Source organism: Ahaetulla prasina, chromosome 15, assembly GCF_028640845.1.
Source record: "Ahaetulla prasina isolate Xishuangbanna chromosome 15, ASM2864084v1, whole genome shotgun sequence".
Taxonomy (NCBI): domain Eukaryota; kingdom Metazoa; phylum Chordata; class Lepidosauria; order Squamata; family Colubridae; genus Ahaetulla; species Ahaetulla prasina.
Window position 1 is genome coordinate 16,853,417 of NC_080553.1, and position 16,823 is coordinate 16,870,239.

At 47.9% G+C, this 16,823-nt stretch overlaps 1 protein-coding gene across 9 annotated transcripts in view; it reads left to right on the forward strand.

Annotated features, from left to right (window-relative positions):
• The window catches only part of PITPNM2 (phosphatidylinositol transfer protein membrane associated 2), a 116,437-nt gene that overhangs the window by 69,333 nt on the left and 30,281 nt on the right, over positions 1-16,823 (forward strand). For 8 of the 9 annotated variants that reach the window (XM_058158366.1, XM_058158372.1, XM_058158371.1 and 5 more), the window contains exons 3-10: positions 2,746-2,960; positions 4,633-4,754; positions 5,959-6,192; positions 7,738-8,055; positions 11,848-11,943; positions 12,533-12,637; positions 14,416-14,486; positions 16,011-16,255. In XM_058158366.1, the coding sequence (XP_058014349.1) occupies positions 2,746-2,960; positions 4,633-4,754; positions 5,959-6,192; positions 7,738-8,055; positions 11,848-11,943; positions 12,533-12,637; positions 14,416-14,486; positions 16,011-16,255 (1,406 nt within the window). Of the gene's footprint in view, positions 1-2,745; positions 2,961-4,632; positions 4,755-5,958; positions 6,193-7,737; positions 8,056-11,847; positions 11,944-12,532; positions 12,638-14,415; positions 14,487-16,010; positions 16,256-16,823 lie in introns of those variants that run through there. The other variant, XM_058158374.1, reaches the window with a different exon arrangement.

Below are 16,823 nucleotides of genomic sequence, written 5' to 3' on the forward strand. Positions count from 1 at the left end.
CGAGAAGGTCTGCAAAGGTTGAGTGGTGGGTCTTGAAGCTGTGGAGCAGGGCTATCCTGCCTCAGCACCATTAAGACGGGTGAAATCCAGCAGGTTCTGACAGGTTCTGGAGAACCGCTAGCGGAAATTTTGAGCAGTTCGGAGAACCGGCAAATACCACCTCTGGCTGGCCCCAGAGTGGGGTGGGATTTTGCAGTATCCTTCCCCCAGGAGTGGGGAGGGAATGGGGATTTTGCAGTGTCCTTCTCCTGGAGTGGGGAGGGAATGGGGATTTTGCAGTATCCTTCCCCTGGAGAGGGGAGGGAATGAGGATTTTGCAGTATCCTTCCCCTGGAGAGGTGAGGGAATGGGGATTTTGCAGTATCCTTCCCCTGGAGTGGGGAGGGAATGAGGATTTTGCAGTATCCTTCCCCTGGAGTGGGGAGGGAATGGGGATTTTGCAGTATCCTTCTCCTGGAGAGGGGAGGGAATGGAGATTTTGCAGTATCCTTCCCCTGGAGTGGGGAGGGAATGGGGATTTTGCAGTATCCTTCCCCAGGAGTGGGGAGGGAATGGGGATTTTGCAGTATCCTTCCCTGGAGTGGGGAGGGAATGGGGATTTTGCAGTATCCTTCCCCAGGAGTGGGGAGGGAATGAGGATTTTGCAGTATCCTTCCCCTGGAGTGGGGAGGGAATGAGGATTTTGCAGTATCCTTCCCTGGAGTGGGAGGGAATGAGGATTTTGCAGTATCCTTCCCTGGAGTGGGAGGAATGGGATTTTGCAGTATTCTTCTCCTGGAGAGGGAGGAATGGAGATTTTGCAATATCCTTCCCTGGAGTGGGAGGAATGGGATTTTGCAATATCCTTCCCAGGAGTGGGAGGAATGGGATTTTGCAGTATCCTTCCCAGGAGTGGGAGGGAATGGGATTTTGCAGTATCCTTCCTGGAGTGGGAGGAATGGGGATTTTGCAGTATCCTTCCCCTGGAGTGGGGAGGGAATGGGGATTTTGCAGTATCCTTCCCCAGGAGTGGGGAGGGAATGGGGATTTTGCAGTATCCTTCCCCTGGAGTGGGGAGGGAATGGGGATTTTGCAGTATCCTTCCCCTGGAGTGGGGAGGGAATGGGGATTTTGCAGTATCCGTTCCCCAGGAGTGGGGAGGGAATGGATATTTTGCAGTATCCTTCCCCTGGAGTGGGGAGGGAATGGGGATTTTGCAGTATCCGTTCCCCAGGAGTGGGGAGGGAATGGATATTTTGCAGTATCCTTCCCCTGGAGTGGGGAGGAAATGGAGATTTTGCAGTATCCTTTCCCCAGGAGTGGGGAGGGAATGGAGATTTTGCAGTATCCTTTCCCCAGGAGTGGGGAGGGAATGGAGATTTTGCAGTATCCTTCCCCTGGATGCTGTCGTATAAATGTGTCCTTTCCACTTTTCCGTGGCATGTTTTGCTTTTTTTATGTTCTACAGAATTTTAAGTGGCCCTCAAGGCAGTGTTATAAAGTCGCCTTTCTTAGGCATGTTTTTTTCCCCCCTCTCATCATCATTATTAATCATTCTTTTTTTCCCCCCTTGCTGTTAAACGTAGCTTTCTCTTCATCTTGTTTGCCTGCCAAAAGAAAAGGTCAATACCAAAGTCTTTTTTACAGTCAATTCATAACTCCGATCTCAGCTTGTCTTTAATTCCCAAAGTGGCAGCCACTTTAAAATCACTTACAAAACACAAATGAAAGGCAGGGAGGAAGGGAGGAAGGGAGCAGGGAAACAGAAGGATAGACTTCTGCCCTTCTTCTTCTTCTTCTTCTTCTTCTTCTTCTTCTTCTTCTTCTTCTTCTTCTTCTTCTTCTTCTTCTTCTTCTTCTTCTTCTTCTTCTTCTTCCTCCTCCTCCTCCTCCTCCTCCTCCTCTTCTTCTTCTTCCTCTTCCTCTTCTTCCCCTCCTCCTCCTCCTCCTCCTCCTCCTCCTCCTCCTCCTCCTCCATCCCCATCCCCATCATCTTCTCCTCACCTTCTTCTTCCTCTTTCTCTTCCCACTCCTCCAGTCTTTCTCCTTCTCCTTCTTCTTCTCCTTCATCCCCATCTCCATTTCCTTTTTCTCTTCTCCCTCCTCCAAACTTCCTCCTCCTCCTTCTCCTCCTCCTCCTCCTCCTCCTTTTCTTCTTCTTCTTCTTCTTCTTCTTGTTATTATTATTATTTTAATTGCTTAATAAGGAGTACTCTCGTGCTACCAATCCTGATAATGCATGGACAGGAAACAAGAAAGCATTCCTAATTTTCCAGATGACATTTTGCCCCCCCCCCGAGACAGAGTTATTTCAATGTCCCCTTTTCGTAGGGACACGGTGGCTCAGTGGCTAGGATGCTTAGCTTGCCGATCGAAAGGTCGGCAGTTCAGCGGTTCGAATCCCTCGTGCCGCGTAACGGGGTGAGCTCCCGTGAGTTGTCCCAGCTTTTGCCAACCTAGTAGTTCGAAAGCAGGTTAAAAAAATGCAAGTAGAAAAATAGGGACCACCTTTGGTGGGAAGGGAACAGCGTTCCGTGCGCCTTTGGCGTTGAGTCATGCCGGCCACGTGACCCCGGAGACGTCTTCGGACAGCGCTGGTTCTTCTGGCTTTGAAACGGAGATGAGCACCGCCCCCTAGAGTCGGGAACGACTAGCACTTACGTGCAAGGGGAAACCTTTATCTTTACCTTTTACCCCTTTCCTTAGTTTTATAATAATTGATATCTATCTATCTATCTGCCCGCTTATCTGTTTCTCTAATTTCAGAAAAAGAGCCGGGAAGAAACTTATGGCGAAGGCAGTGGCGTGGAGATTTTGGAAAACCGGCCGTATATCGATGGCCCAGGTGGCGATGGGCAGTACACCCATAAAGTATACCATATTGGTATGCATATTCCCAGCTGGTTTCGATCGATACTTCCAAAGGCGGCCCTCCGAGTCGAAGAGGAATCCTGGAATGCATATCCTTATACTAGGACGAGGTACCACCCAGCGATTTTTTCCCCCTTTGCAACTTTACCCCATTGGATTGGTTGGTTGGTTTTTGCAAAGGGCCTCTGGAATAGCAACCAGGATTTGGGAAAATGAGAGCGAATGTCAACCCTAAAGCTGACCTGACCGGAACCATCTTGCCATATTGGAGCTGAGGGATAAGGGAGCGGGGCGGGATTTGAGATGGCTGGGATTTTGTAGCCAAAACAAAATCATTTCTCTTGGGAACCAAGGACAGTCTGACACCTGGTCAGAGGAAGGCGGAGTGATGTCGCCAGGCAACTAGAAAGCACCGTGATTGGACCGTGTGCCTCAGAGGCGGGTTTCAGCCGGTTCTGATCAGTTCTGGAGAATTGGTAGTGGAAATTTTGAGTAGTTCAGAGAACCGGTAAATACCACCTCTGACTGGCCCCGCCCCCATCTATTCTCTGCCTCCCGAGTCCCAGTTGATTGGGGAGAAATGGGAATTTTGCAGTAACTTCCCCTGGAGAGGGGAGGGAATGAAGATTTTACAGTATCCTTCCCCTGGAGTGGGGAGGGAATGGAGATTTTGCAGTATCCTTCCTCTGGAGTGGGGAGGGAATGGGGATTTTGAAGTATCCTTCCTCTGGAGTGGGGAAGGAATGGAGATTTTGCAGTATCCTTCCCCTGGAGTGGGGAGGGAATGGGGATTTTGCAGTATCCTTCCTCTGGAGTGGGGAGGGAATGGGGATTTTGCAGTATCCTTCCCCTGGCGTGGGGAGGGAATGGAGATTTTACAGTATCCTTCCCCTGCCACGCCCACCAAGCCACGCCCACCAAGTCACACCACACCCACCAAGCCATGCCCACAGAACCGGTAGTAAAAAAAAATGAATCCCACCAACGATGCGACTGACTGTTCTGCGAAAGTGACAAACTTTTAGTTTTAATTAGGCGAAAGCCGCGGGAGTCTTCAGCGTCGGTTTTCACCAGACCCGTGACAATATATGATATATACTTTGAGGAATCTACCTGCCTTGGAGTTTTGCTTGAAATGGGTCTATTGCTTGGAACCGTGACAGTCGTTTATAACAGGGGTCTCCAACCTTAGCAACTTTAAGACTTGTGGACTCCAACTCCCAGAATTCCTCAGCCAGCAAAGCTGAAGTCCATAAGTCTTAAAGTTGACAAGGTTGGAGACCCCTGCTCTATAACATCCAAGATAGCGTTGGTATGTGGAAGGGTGGGGGGAAGAAAAAAAGCCATCGTTTTAGTTTCTTCAAATCTGCAGCGAGCCGTCTCCGGTTTTGCCACGTTGGCAAAAACAAAACAAAAAAAAAATGCTTTATAAAAGCCAAGGTGCTAATAAAATTTTGTGTTACTCTGTGAAGCCCGGAGGCCTTTTTTATTTATTTTGCTATCTTTTTCTTTCGGGGAAACAGCTGCCTTTATTACACACCGTGTATATGTGTGTGTGTGTGTGTGTGTGTGTGTGTGTGTGTGTGTGTGTGTGTGCGGGTTGGGAGGGCTCTCACACGTTTTCAAGCGAAGAACTTTTTAATCTAAACTCTTTGGGTTGCTCTTTTTCTTCTTCTTCTTCTTCTTCTTCTTCTTCTTCTTCTTCTTCTTCTTCTTCTTCTTCTTCTTCTTCTCCTCCTCCTCCTCCTCCTCCTCCTCCTCCTCCTCCTCCTTCTTCTTCAGGTACACCTGCCCGTTTGTGGAGAAATTCTCCATCGATATCGAAACCTATTATATACCTGACTCAGGAGAGCAAGCCAACGTCTTCAACCTTTCCCCAGCAGAGAAAAGGCAAACCGTTCTGGGTGGGTGCCAGTTTCCCCCCCCAAATTTTAATTTCTCTCTTTAACAGTTTTGCTAAGGTGGGCAGACAGGTGAGTCCCGCGCCTTTCAGCTGTGGTTGGCCTTTGGCAAAAATGGGGCTCGTTCTTGCGAACAATGGCAGAGAATTATGAAGGGCCTCGAATTTCTCCCTGCTGTTTTCCGATTTGACCTGAGAGAGAGAGAGAGATAAAACATAGGAAGAACAGTAGGAACTGGGTGTGTCTAGTTTGATGAATAGAAGGACTAGGAGAGACATGATAGCAGTGTTCCAGTATCTCAGGGGTTGCCCCAAAGAAGAGGGAGTCAAGCTATTCTCCAAAGCACCTGAGCGCAGGACAAGAAGCAATGGGTGGAAACTAATCCAGGAGAGAAGCAACTTAGAACTAAGGAGAAATTTCCTGACAGTGAGAAGAATTAACCAGTCGAACAGAAGTTCTCGGTGCTCCATCTCTGGAGGTTTCTTAAAAACCTCCAAGGGAAGATGATTTGACAACCATCTGAAATGGTATAGGAAATAGAAATAGAATAAAAGAGTTGGAAGGGACCTTGGAGGTCTTCTAGTCCAACCCCCTGCCCAGGCAGGAAACCCTACACCACTTCAGACAAACATCATCCAACATCTTCGTAAAAACTTCCAGTGGAGACTCTAGAAAGAGTGCAGAGAAGAGCAACCAAGAGGATTAGGGGACTGGGGGCTAAAACATATGAAAAATGGTTGCAGGAATTGGATTATGGCTAGTTTAATGAAAAGAAGGACTAGGGGAGACATGATAGCAGTCTTCCAATATCTCAGGGGCTGCCCCAAAGAAGAGGGAGTCAAGCTATTCTCCAAAGCACCTGAGGGCAGGACAAGAAGCAATGGGTGGAAACTCATCAAGGACAGAAGCAACTTAGAATTAAGGAGAATTTTTTTGCTCTTTGGTCGAAGAGGCTGTAAAAAAAAATGCTTTTAAAAGGCTCCTCTGGCGATCCCAGCTGAGTTGCCTGATCATCAGAGGCTTTTAAAAGCATTTTTTTAACAACCTCGGAACCGGTAGTAACAAATTTTACATTTCACCCCTGGTTTCTGCATGCTTATCTAAACACAACAGACCTTTAGTTGAAAGGCCATTGAGGGATAGTTTCCTGTGGCTTGCGGTGTTATTTATTCTGTGTATTTCCCCCTCTTCCCCCCTCCCCCATTAGATCCTATCGATATCGTGAAGGATCCCGTCCCACCCCACGAATACAAATCAGAGGAGGACCCAAAGGTCTTTAAATCGGCCAAGACAGCCAGGGGCCCCCTGGCCGACGACTGGATCCAAGAGCACCAGAATAACCCCGGTAGAAATCCCGTCATGTGTGCCTATAAACTCTGCAAGGTGGAGTTCCGTTACTGGGGGATGCAGTCGAAAATCGAACGTTTCATCCACGACGTCGGTGAGTCTCGGGGTCTCTGCGCCGTGAGCGAGTTCCGTTCTTTGAGGGAAGAGTCCTGGCTCAGCCTCCACCCCCCACCCCCCACAGCTACAGGCCATCTCAGGACAGCCTGGCTGAGCCTGGGCCTCCTCCAGATGTGTCCGGTTCCTGACACACCTGGAGGATCCGTTGGGGATGTTCTCAAAGACCAGAGGTCCAAAAGACCCAGAAGAATTGTGGAAGAAAGTCCAAGATGCTGTTGTTGTTGTTCTTCCTCCTCCTCCTCCTTCCTCCTCCTCTTCTTCTTCTCCTTCTTCTTCCTCCACCACATTCTCCTCCTCCTCTTCTTCTTCTTCTCCTTTCTTCCTCCTCCTCCTCCTCTTCTTCTTCCTCCACCTCCTCCTCCTCCTCTTCTTCTTCCTCCTCCACCTCCTCCTCCTCCTCTTCTTCTCCTTCTTCTTCCTCCACCACATTCTCCTCCTCCTCTTCTTCTTCTTCTCCTTTCTTCCTCCTCCTCCTCCTCTTCTTCTTCCTCCTCCACCTCCTCCTCCTCCTCTTCTTCTTCCTCCTCCACCTCCTCCTCCTCCTCTTCTTCTTCCTCCTCCACCTCCTCCTCCTCCTCTTCTTCTTCTCTTCTTCCTCCACCTCCTCCTCCTCTTCTTCTTCTTCTTCTTCTTCCTTCTCCTTCTCCCTCCCCTCCTTCTCCTCCTCTTCCTCTTCCTCCTCCCCTCCTTCTTCTTCCTTTTCCCCTTCTCCTCCTCTTCCTCCTCCTCTTCTTCTTCTTCCTTCACCTTCTCCTCCTCCCCTCCCCCTCCTCCCCTCCCCCTCCTCCTCCTCCTCCCCTTCTTCGTCTTCCTTTTCCCTTCTCCTCCTCCCTCTCTCCTCCTCCTCCCCGTGTGACACTGGTACACCATCCCGAGAAGTTCTAGCTACCTTCACAGCTTACAGAAAAACCCTGAAATCTCTCCAAGGGTCCAGAATTTCAGGAAGGAAAAATTTATGTCTTCATAGGGAAGAAAACATGGAACTAAGGAAATGATGGTCTTGTTGAACGGATTGGCAGACGGAAGGTCCTCGTTATTTGAGGAGCTTCTGTAGCTTTGTCTTAACATTGACTCCAAGAGGGCTGGTTGATGATGGCTGATTTTGGTTTCTTCCTCCTCCTCCCTCCCTCCCTCCCCTCCTCCCTCCCCTCCTCCTCCTCCTCCTCTTTCTTCGTCTTCCTTTTCCCTTCTCCTCCTCCCTCTCTCCTCCTCCTCCCCGTGTGACACTGGTACACCATCCCGTGAAGTTCTAGCTACCTTCACAGCTTACAGAAAAACCCTGAAATCTCTCCAAGGGTCCAGAATTTCAGGAAGGAAAAATTTATGTCTTCATAGGGAAGAAAACATGGAACTAAGGAAATGATGGTCTTGTTGAACGGATTGGCAGACGGAAGGTCCTCGTTATTTGAGGAGCTTCTGTAGCTTTGTCTTAACATTGACTCCAAGAGGGCTGGTTGATGATGGCTGATTTTGGTTTCTTCCCCTCCCACTCCTCCCCTCCCCTCCCCTCCCCTCCCCCCAGGTTTACGGAAAGTGATGGTAAGGGCTCATCGGCAGGCTTGGTGTTGGCAGGACGAATGGTACGGACTCACCATAGAGGACATCCGGCGGCTGGAGAAGGAGGCCCAGCTGATGCTGGCTCGGAAGATGGCGCAGTTCAGCATCAACGAGCCTGATCTAGAACCGCACCTTCCTCAAGACCCCCTGAACGAGGAATCCAAGGCCATCCTTCCATCCACCGAAAGGGTGGATGCCACCAGCAATACTGAGGAACCTTTGCCGAGACGAGGGCTGACCAAGCAGTGGTCGACGTCTTCCAAATCCTCTTCCAAAAGGGGAGGTGAGTCGGGGGGGCCCTCAAGCCGGAAAGACCCAGGGCCCCATGGTAGCTTTTAGGGTAGTGGGAGGAGAAAATTGGGGGTGGGAGTGGGGTTTGTCATCATATAAATTGTGTTGACTAGAACGTTCTTCTTCTTCTTCTTCTTCTTCTTCTTCTTCTTCTTCTTCTTCTTCTTCTTCTTCTTCTTCTTCTTCTTCTTCTTCCTCCTCCTCCTCCTCCTCTTCTTCTTCTTCTTCTTCTTCTGTTTTCTTCTTCTTCTTCTTCCTCCTCCTCCTCCTCCTCCTCCTCCTCTTCTTCTTCTTCTTCTTCTTGTTTTCTTCTTCTTCTTCCTCCTCCTCCTCTTCTTCTTCTTCTTCTTCCTCCTCCTCCTCCTTCTCTTCTTCTTCTTCTTCTTCTTCTTCTGTTTTCTTCTTCTTCTTCTTCCTCCTCCTCCTCCTCCTCTTCTTCTTCTTCTTCTTCTTCTTCTTCTTCTTCCTCCTCCTCCTCTTCCTCCTCTCCTTCTCTTCCTCTTCTTCTTCTTCCTCTTCCTCTTCCTTCTCCATCTTCCTCCTCCTCCTTCCCCTCCTCCTCCTTCCCCATTCCCCTCCTCCTCCTTCTTCTCTTCTTCCTTCTCCTTCCCATCCTCCTCCTCCTTCCCCATTCCCCTCCTCCTCTTCCTTCTCCTCCCCCTTCCCCTCCTCCTGTCCTTCCCCCCTCTCTGTGTTAGACACACACACACACACATACACAAACACAAACACCTAGCTGCTCCCTCCCATGAGACCAGATCCACCCAACTGCAGTAACACAGGACAACGGGTTGAGCTAGGGACACATGTCCCGGTGGCTTTTCCATCGTCCTTTTGAGCTCGCTGGAGGGGACAGGTGCCCAGGAGCGTTTGGCTTTTCTGCTGCTCTTCTGCCCTCCCGCTTTTCACCTTGCTGGGTTTTCAACTGCAGAAGCGAGAACCCTCCCCACCTACCCCCACCTACCCCGGAGTAAGCTTGGAGGGCCAGCCGGCCTGATTCCCTCTCCTATTTTTAGCAGCTTTTACCCGAGAGCCTTTGACGTCAATCTAGGGTGATTTAGTTGTCAGTCTGCTCCCTGATCCCCAAAGGATTTGGGGTGGAATCAGCAGGAAGGGTGTCTAGAGCCCAGGCGGAAAAGAGAATTAGTTTGCGGTTTATCCCTGAGGAGTACGCTGGCCTTCCCACAGGACAATTAGTGTAACTGGAGCCCAGAGCAATTGCTGGCAAGGCCAGCTTCTCTTCGGGTCCTGTCCTCTGTAGAAGACGTTATTTGTAGCTCAGGGTTGAGCTGTGGGGTCCTTGGCGCTCTCCGAACTCGGTGGTTTGGCTGCAGACCTTTCATGACCCAACTAGGGAACATCATCAGTGCTAGAAGGGAGCAGGGTTCAGGAGGAGGAGAAAGACTGTGGAGTCTTTGATGCTCTCTGAGCTTGCTCATTTTCTCGCAGAGGTTTCATGACCCTACTAAGTAACATTATCAGTGCTAGAAGGGGATGAGGTTTGTGGAGAGGAGGAGGAGGAGGAGGAGGAGGAGGAGGAGGAAAATTACTGTAAGGTCCTTGGTGCTCTCTGAGCTTGGTGGTTTGGCTGCAGACTTTTCATGACCCAACGAGGGAACATTATCAGTGCACTGATGATGTTACTTGGTTTGGCCGTGAAACATCTGCAAGAAAACCTCTACAGTCAGAGAGAATGAAGGACCCCACAGTTTTTTCCTCCTCCTCCTCCTCCTCCTCCTCCTCCATCATCTCCATTCTGCAAACCCTATTCCTTCTAGCACTGATGATGTGAACATTGCTCCTAGAAGCACGAAGCTGTAAACAACAGCCTGAAGATGACGAATGAGACTTCGTCGAAACGTCACCAAGACACTTCCAATTTTACGCAGGAGAAAACTCGAATAACCAAAGACCTACGTATATAGATAGATAGATAGATAGATATAGATATAGATACAGATATATAGATATATATATATGGGGGCAAGCTGTAGTTTTGGTGAGGGACGTCCACCACCATAGGAATGCAGTTTTGATTTTCTGTCCGCGTGCATTTTTGCATGAATGTGCATCTCGCTGCCTGGCAGAGCTGTGTCTTTTCAGCACCGAGCTCCTCTGCTTAATGGAAGGCGGAAGGTCTGGTTTGGAGAAGCAATTAGTGTTGATAAAAAAAGAAAGAAAAGAAACTGAATTAATCATTCTCTGGTCTCAACAACTGCTGAAATTGTGAATCTTAGCTGACAGACCCAGAACTGTGTTTAGATCTCCCTAAATTACTGGGGAATCTATTTGTGCGTGTCTATCTAGCTATCATCTATCCCATCCACCTACCTACCTACCTTCCTACCCTACCCTACCCTACCATCCATCCATCCATATCTATCTATCTATCTATCTATCTATCTATCTATCTATCTATCTATCTATCTATCTATCATCTATCTCTACCTCTCTCTCTTTCTCCCTACCCCCCCTCTCTCTCTCATCTATCTATCTATCTATCTATCTATCTATCTGTCTGTCTGTCTGTCTGTCTGTCCGTCTGTCTGTCTGTCTGTCTATCTCTCTCTCTCTCTCTCTCTACCTCTATAGCTCTTTCTCTACCTACCTACCTCTATCTATCTATCTATCTATCTTCTATCTCTACCTCTATCTCTTTCTCCCTACCTCTCTCTCTCTCTCTCTCTCTCTTATCTATCTATCTATCTATCTATCTATCTATCTATCTATCTATCTATCTATCTATCTATCTATCTATCATCTCCATCTCCATTTCTCTCTCTCTCTCTACCTATCTGCCGTACCTATCTCTATACCTACCTACCAGGGGTGAAATCCAGCAGGTTCTAACAGGTTCTGGAGAACAGGCAGCGGAAATTTTGAGTAGTTCAGAGAACCGGCAAATACCACCTCTGGCTGGCCTCAGAGTGGGGTGGGAATGGGGATTTTATGGTATCCTTCCCCTGCCACACCCACCAAACCACACCATGCCCACAGAACCAGTAGTAAAAAAAATTTGGATTTCACCAGTGCTACCTACCTACCTACCAATCTACCTATCTCTATCTGTCTCTCTGTCTTCCTATCTACTTATCTATCTATCTATCTATCTCTGTCTAACCTACCTATCTGTCTGTCTGTCTATCTATTTATCCATCCATCTATCCCTACCTACCTACCTACCTATAAGCATGGATATTTTTCTACCTTCTAGTTGTGGTTATTTCTGTCTTTCAAGCAATGGAAAGAGAATTTTGCCTGCTTCAAAATCTCTCTCTCTCTCTTTCTTTTTCTTTCTTTCTTTCTTTCTCTTTCTTTCTTTCCTTCCTTCCTTCCTTTCTTCCTTCCTTCCTTCCTTCTTTCTTTTTTTGCAAACCTTCCTAACAGAGGAACGAAGCTTTTTACTGCAACCTCCCCGTACTTTGGAAAGAAAAAACAAAAAAAACAAAACAAAAGCTGGTTCAATTAGACCATTTCCTTTGCTAAATTGCTGGCCTCTGCATCCAAAGTGATTTCCCCCCCACCCTTTGCCCCCCCATCCCTCCCAGGTTTATAAATAGCTTTAACAGCGAGCAGCAGCCACGGAGGTTCTCTTATTGCCGGGACTGTCTGGGCAGCGGGTTGTGAGCCCACCCCACCCCCCCGAGAACCCGGGGTGGGTGTAGCAACTTTGGACTTGCCGTGTCTTGAAAGGTGGGTGGATGGGTCTCTGCCAGCAAAGGCACCTCCCTCCTTTGGTCCCCAAAAAGAACTGACGGTACCAAACCTCTTTTCTTTTTCCTAGCAAGCCCCTCGCACCACACCATCTCCGAGTGGAGGATGCAAAGCATCGCCCGGGACTCGGAGGAGAGCTCCGACGAGGAATTCTTCGATGCGCACGGTAGGTGGGAAACCACACACACAAACACACACACACACATGCTCCCTTTCCAAAGGAAGTTGCCTTAGTTGGGGAAGGTGGCAACCTGGGGACTTCGTGCATTCTGGCCCGTAATTCTGGCCGTCTGGGCGGGCAAGCAGGCAGCTGTTTCCGGAAGAGAAAAGTTTGGGAATGGTTGCTCAGATGAAACTTTTGGGTAGTTTTAATGGTTGGCGGGTTTTAAGGGAGGGGGGGGGCAAGGAAATTGAAGATGCTCGGCAGGGCAAAATAAATTAAAGAAGGGGGGGGGAAAAGGCAATGAGAGTTAGCCTTCCCCCTCAACCCATCCAACTGGCAGATGATAAAAATATGATTAAAAATAGAACGTTAAGGTATTTATGCCTTAATTGCTTTCTCTTTCTCCTTTTTTACTTTCTCTTCCTCGTCCTCCTTCTCCTTCTCAACTTTTTCCTTCTCCTTCTGTTGCTCCTTCTCCACCTCCTCCTTCTCGCCTCTCCCCTCCTCCTCCTCCTCCTCCTCCTCGCCTCTCTCCTCCTCTTCTCTTCTTCTCTCCTCCTCCTCTCCTCTCCTCTCCTCTTCTCTTTCTTAGAGGATATCTCTGAGAACGAAGAGGTGTTCCCGAAAGAGATTACAAAATGGAGTTCCAACGATCTCATGGATAAAATTGAAACGGCAGAAACGGACGAAGTCCCAGGTAGTCTCTGTTTAGGGAACCATACAGGCCAGGGGTGAAATGCTACAGGTTCAAGCCAGTTCGCCTGAACCGGTAGTGAAAAATGCTACTGGTTCGCCGAACCGATAGTAAAAAAATGTTTTTAAAAAAGTTCATTGAAACTTTTTTTTTTTTTACTTTTTAAGCATGTTTTTACTACCGGTTCTCTGGAACCGTTATTTTAAAATGCTTTAAAAAGTAAATAAAAAAAATTCTGACAATCACGTCAGCTGATCGTTGGAAGGTTTTTTTTTTTGACTTTTTAAAGCATTTTTAAGGTTCCAGACAACCAGTAGTAAAAACATGCTTAAAAAGTAAAAAAAAAAAAAAAGTTCCAGTCATCGTGCGTCGTTCGGCTGATTGTTGGAGCTTTTTTAAAAACATTTTTTTAACTACTGGTTTGGCGAACCAGTAGCATTTTTCACTACCGGTTCAGGCGAATTGGTAGTAAAAAAAATGCTTTAAATTTTTTTTTTTTAAAAAAAGGTTCCGATGATCGCGCAACACAGCTGTGATTGTCAGAACCTTTTGTTTTTTACTTTTTTAAAGTTTTTACTACCTATTCGCCCAAACCCGTAGTAAAAAATGCTTTTAAAAAGTTTTTTAAAAGGTTCCCAAGATTGCACGCCACAGCTGATCCCCCCCCCCACAGTTCTACTTACCTTCCCAAGCCTCCTTTTGGCGCATACTGCGCATGTTCTTGCACAGCGCCCGCTTGGAGCACAGCACGCATGCACGGCCAACGAACCGGTAGCACACCGGTTCAGATTTCACCACTGATACAGGCTCTCATTCTCTCGAACGCAGTGCTTTATATACAATTTAAGAGGTTTGGAAACGGTGGCAAGTAATTTCTTCTTCCCTAAAGTGACTTACGGCTTCTTTCTCTGAGGGGACCTCGGCCTACTCTTCCCGAGAAAGCCGAAGATCTTGCAACTGATTGTGTCGAGTGTCGGTCAAGCGGCAATGATCGTAATTTTTCTCCAGATTAAACCCGGACATTTCTCTCACTGGCAGGAGAATAAATCTAATAAATTAATAAATTAATAAATCTAATGTAAACCTAATTTTACGCAGCTTCTTTTCCAAAAACACCACACTACTAACCAGAGCATACAAAAAACATTTGCTAGACCTATTCTTGAATACAGCTCACCTGTCTGGAACCCATACCACATCTCTGACATTAATACAATTGAACGCGTCCAGAAATATTTTACAAGAAGAGTTCTCCACTCCTCTGAATACAACAAAATACCTTATCCCACCAGACTTGAAATCCTGGGATTAGAAAACTTAGAACTCCGCCGACTCCGTCAAGACCTGTGTTTAACACACAGAATCATCTATTGCAATGTCCTTCCTGTTAAAGACTACTTCAGCTTCAATCGCAATAATATAAGAGCAAACAATAGATCCACACTTAATGTTAACCACTTCAATCTTGATTGCAGAAAATGTGACTTCTGTAACAGAGTTGTTAACACTTGGAACGCACTACCTGACTCTGTGGTCTCTTCTCAAAATCCCAAAAACTTCAACCAAAAACTGTCTACTATTGACCTCATCCCATTCCTAAGAGGACTATAAGGGGCGTGCATAAGAGCACAAAAGTGCCTACCGTTCGTGTCCTATTGTTCCCTTTTATTATATCAAACTAATATAGTTGTTGCATACTTTTGCTTATATATTATGTTTGTGTGTACTGTTGTGACCAAAAAAATAAATCCAGTTCATGCGCCCATTCTTTTCCCTTCCAGATGATCCAACTCTCGAATCGGCTGCGGGATACCATGTCAGCTGCAGCATCGAAAGACTAAGCATTATTGAGGTATAACGTTCAAATCCGTGCCCTGCTCTTATCGAAAAGCAAGCAGATTTTAACTCTTCTACACCTTGCTTCTCTCATCGGTCCATAAGACTTCAGACATGGGCTCCGAAACGGCCTCAGTTCGCTTTCTGAGGAGGTTCATCCAAAGTGGGCCCAGAATTGCAGTCGTTATATCGTTGCAGTCGTCAGTCGAGGCGACACAGAACCAATTTTATGAGAGTGTTTGTGGCGCTATTAAGCCAACGGCGCAGTCCTTAAGTTTCCCCAATGGGTATTTTTTTTTTGCCTGGAAAATAGGATTAAATGGGGGGGAGCCCACTTGCAAATCGCAGCCATGCCATCGTGGGAGGCCACAAACAGCCATAAATGTGATCTGGTTACCCGTCACGCGACTGCATAGGGGAAGAAGTAGGGGAGTAGCTTTGGGGATTCCGTCGTAACTTCTAATTTTTGCTAAGCGAGCGGTCACCGGTTGAATCAGTCAAGTAGTCCCTTCTATCCTCTCCATGCAAAACTCAGGGAGTTTTCCGGGAATCCAATCCAGCGTTACGCAACACGGCTGGCTAATTATAAGGAGAATAAACACGTAGCGGCCACAGTGTTCAATTAAGGTGCCAGTTTGCCAAGGGGAAACTGGAAGCGATACAAGAAAACCTGAGCAGGTTCCAGGAAAAAACTCAGACCTATTCTTGTCACCTTTCCAGCTGATCCTCCTTTGTGTTTACATTTTGTCTTCTCACTTGAAGTCTTATATGGTATCCGGGTGACGTCTCTGAGATTTTTTTGCTCAGTGGCAGCAGATGAGATCTGCCTAACTGGCAGGCCAGAAGGTCTGAAGGCTTCCAGCCGGTTGGACCATACCGTTGTGGCCTGCCAGCGGCCAGCAGAGCTGGCAGCAGATTCAGAAAGTGAGGAGGTTGGGGAGGAGTCCCGGAGTCTGGGGAAGGCTCTGATGAGAGCTCTGCGTCGGAGGCAGAGAGGGGGCCAGGGCCGTCTGACAGTTATCAGCTGCCTTCGGAGTCAGACATCAGTGAGGCAGACGAACAGCTGGAGCCTGTTCCCAGTGTGTGCTTGCAAAGAGTTGCCAGACGAAGGGAACAGCTAAAGAACAAAGGTTGACTCAGGAGTAAAGCCACAGGTGGACGATGAAGGGGCCCCTCCCAGAGGGAATAAAAGAGGAGCGAAAGGAGAGTGAAATTTGCAGGAGACAATTAGTTCGCTTAATTGGTTCGTGACTCTCAAAGAGATTTCTTGCCAAGTTTTGAAGATATCGGCCTGGCAGCTCTCCAAGCCCGATAAGGTCTGTAAATTCTCCTTTGAAAGATTTTGCTGGAGGTGAATGAGAGGAATTCACAGTAACTTAATAAAAAGGGGTTTTTTTTGTCGGGACAAGGAATTCGCTTCTTGCGCTGGGGAAGCCTAAGTCAGAACACACACCCCTCCCCCCCAATTTCCTGCTTCTCTAAGAGGTCCTTGAGAATCCGCTTGATCCGAATCTGCTTTTCTTTGCTCTCCTCTTTCCAGGATGAAGCAGCACCTCCACTGGCGCAACCCAGCCAAATCCATGTCCTCCTTTTGGTCCTCCACGGAGGCAACATCCTGGATACGGGAAGCGGGGAGCAGAGCTCCAAGCAGGCGGACGTCAACACCATCGCCACCGCCTTCGATACAGTCATCAGGGTCCATTACCCGGCCACCCTCGGTCGGATAGCCATCAAACTGGTCCCTTGTCCGGCCATCTGCTCGGAAGCATTTTCTCTGGTCTCCAAGTGAGTGGAGTTCTTGGCTTTTCTTTTTTTGGAAGATGGGATAGGATTTAGGGAAGGGGAAGTCTTTTTTCCAAAAGAGTCTTGGTGTGAAACCCAGGTCTCTGGTTTGTTTTATTGTCCAGTGGGTTTATTCGCCAGCTGTGGACCTCACATCTGGCTTTGCTTTGGATGGCTGCGTGTATGGGACTGGGAGAGAGACTTCCTTAAGCCCTGATGGGGCATAACCAAGTCTCCACCACCATTAAGCTATCTTCATCCAGCCATGTATCTGCTGTGCCTGCGTTTCTCTGCCTGCTCGCCCTTCCTTCCTTCCTTCCTTCCTTCCTTCCTTCCTTCCTTCTTCCCTCCTCCCACCATCTCTCCCTTCTCTCTCTTTTGTTCTTCCATCTTCCCTCCTTCCACCCTCCTCCCTTCCTCCTTCCCTCCTTCCTACCTTCTTTCCTTCCTTCCTCCCTCCCTCCTCCCTCCCTCCCTCCCTTCTTTCTTCCCTCCTCCCACCGTCTCTCCCTTCTCTCTCTTTTGTTCTTCCATCTTCCCTCCGTCCACCCTTCTCCCTTCCTCCTTCCTA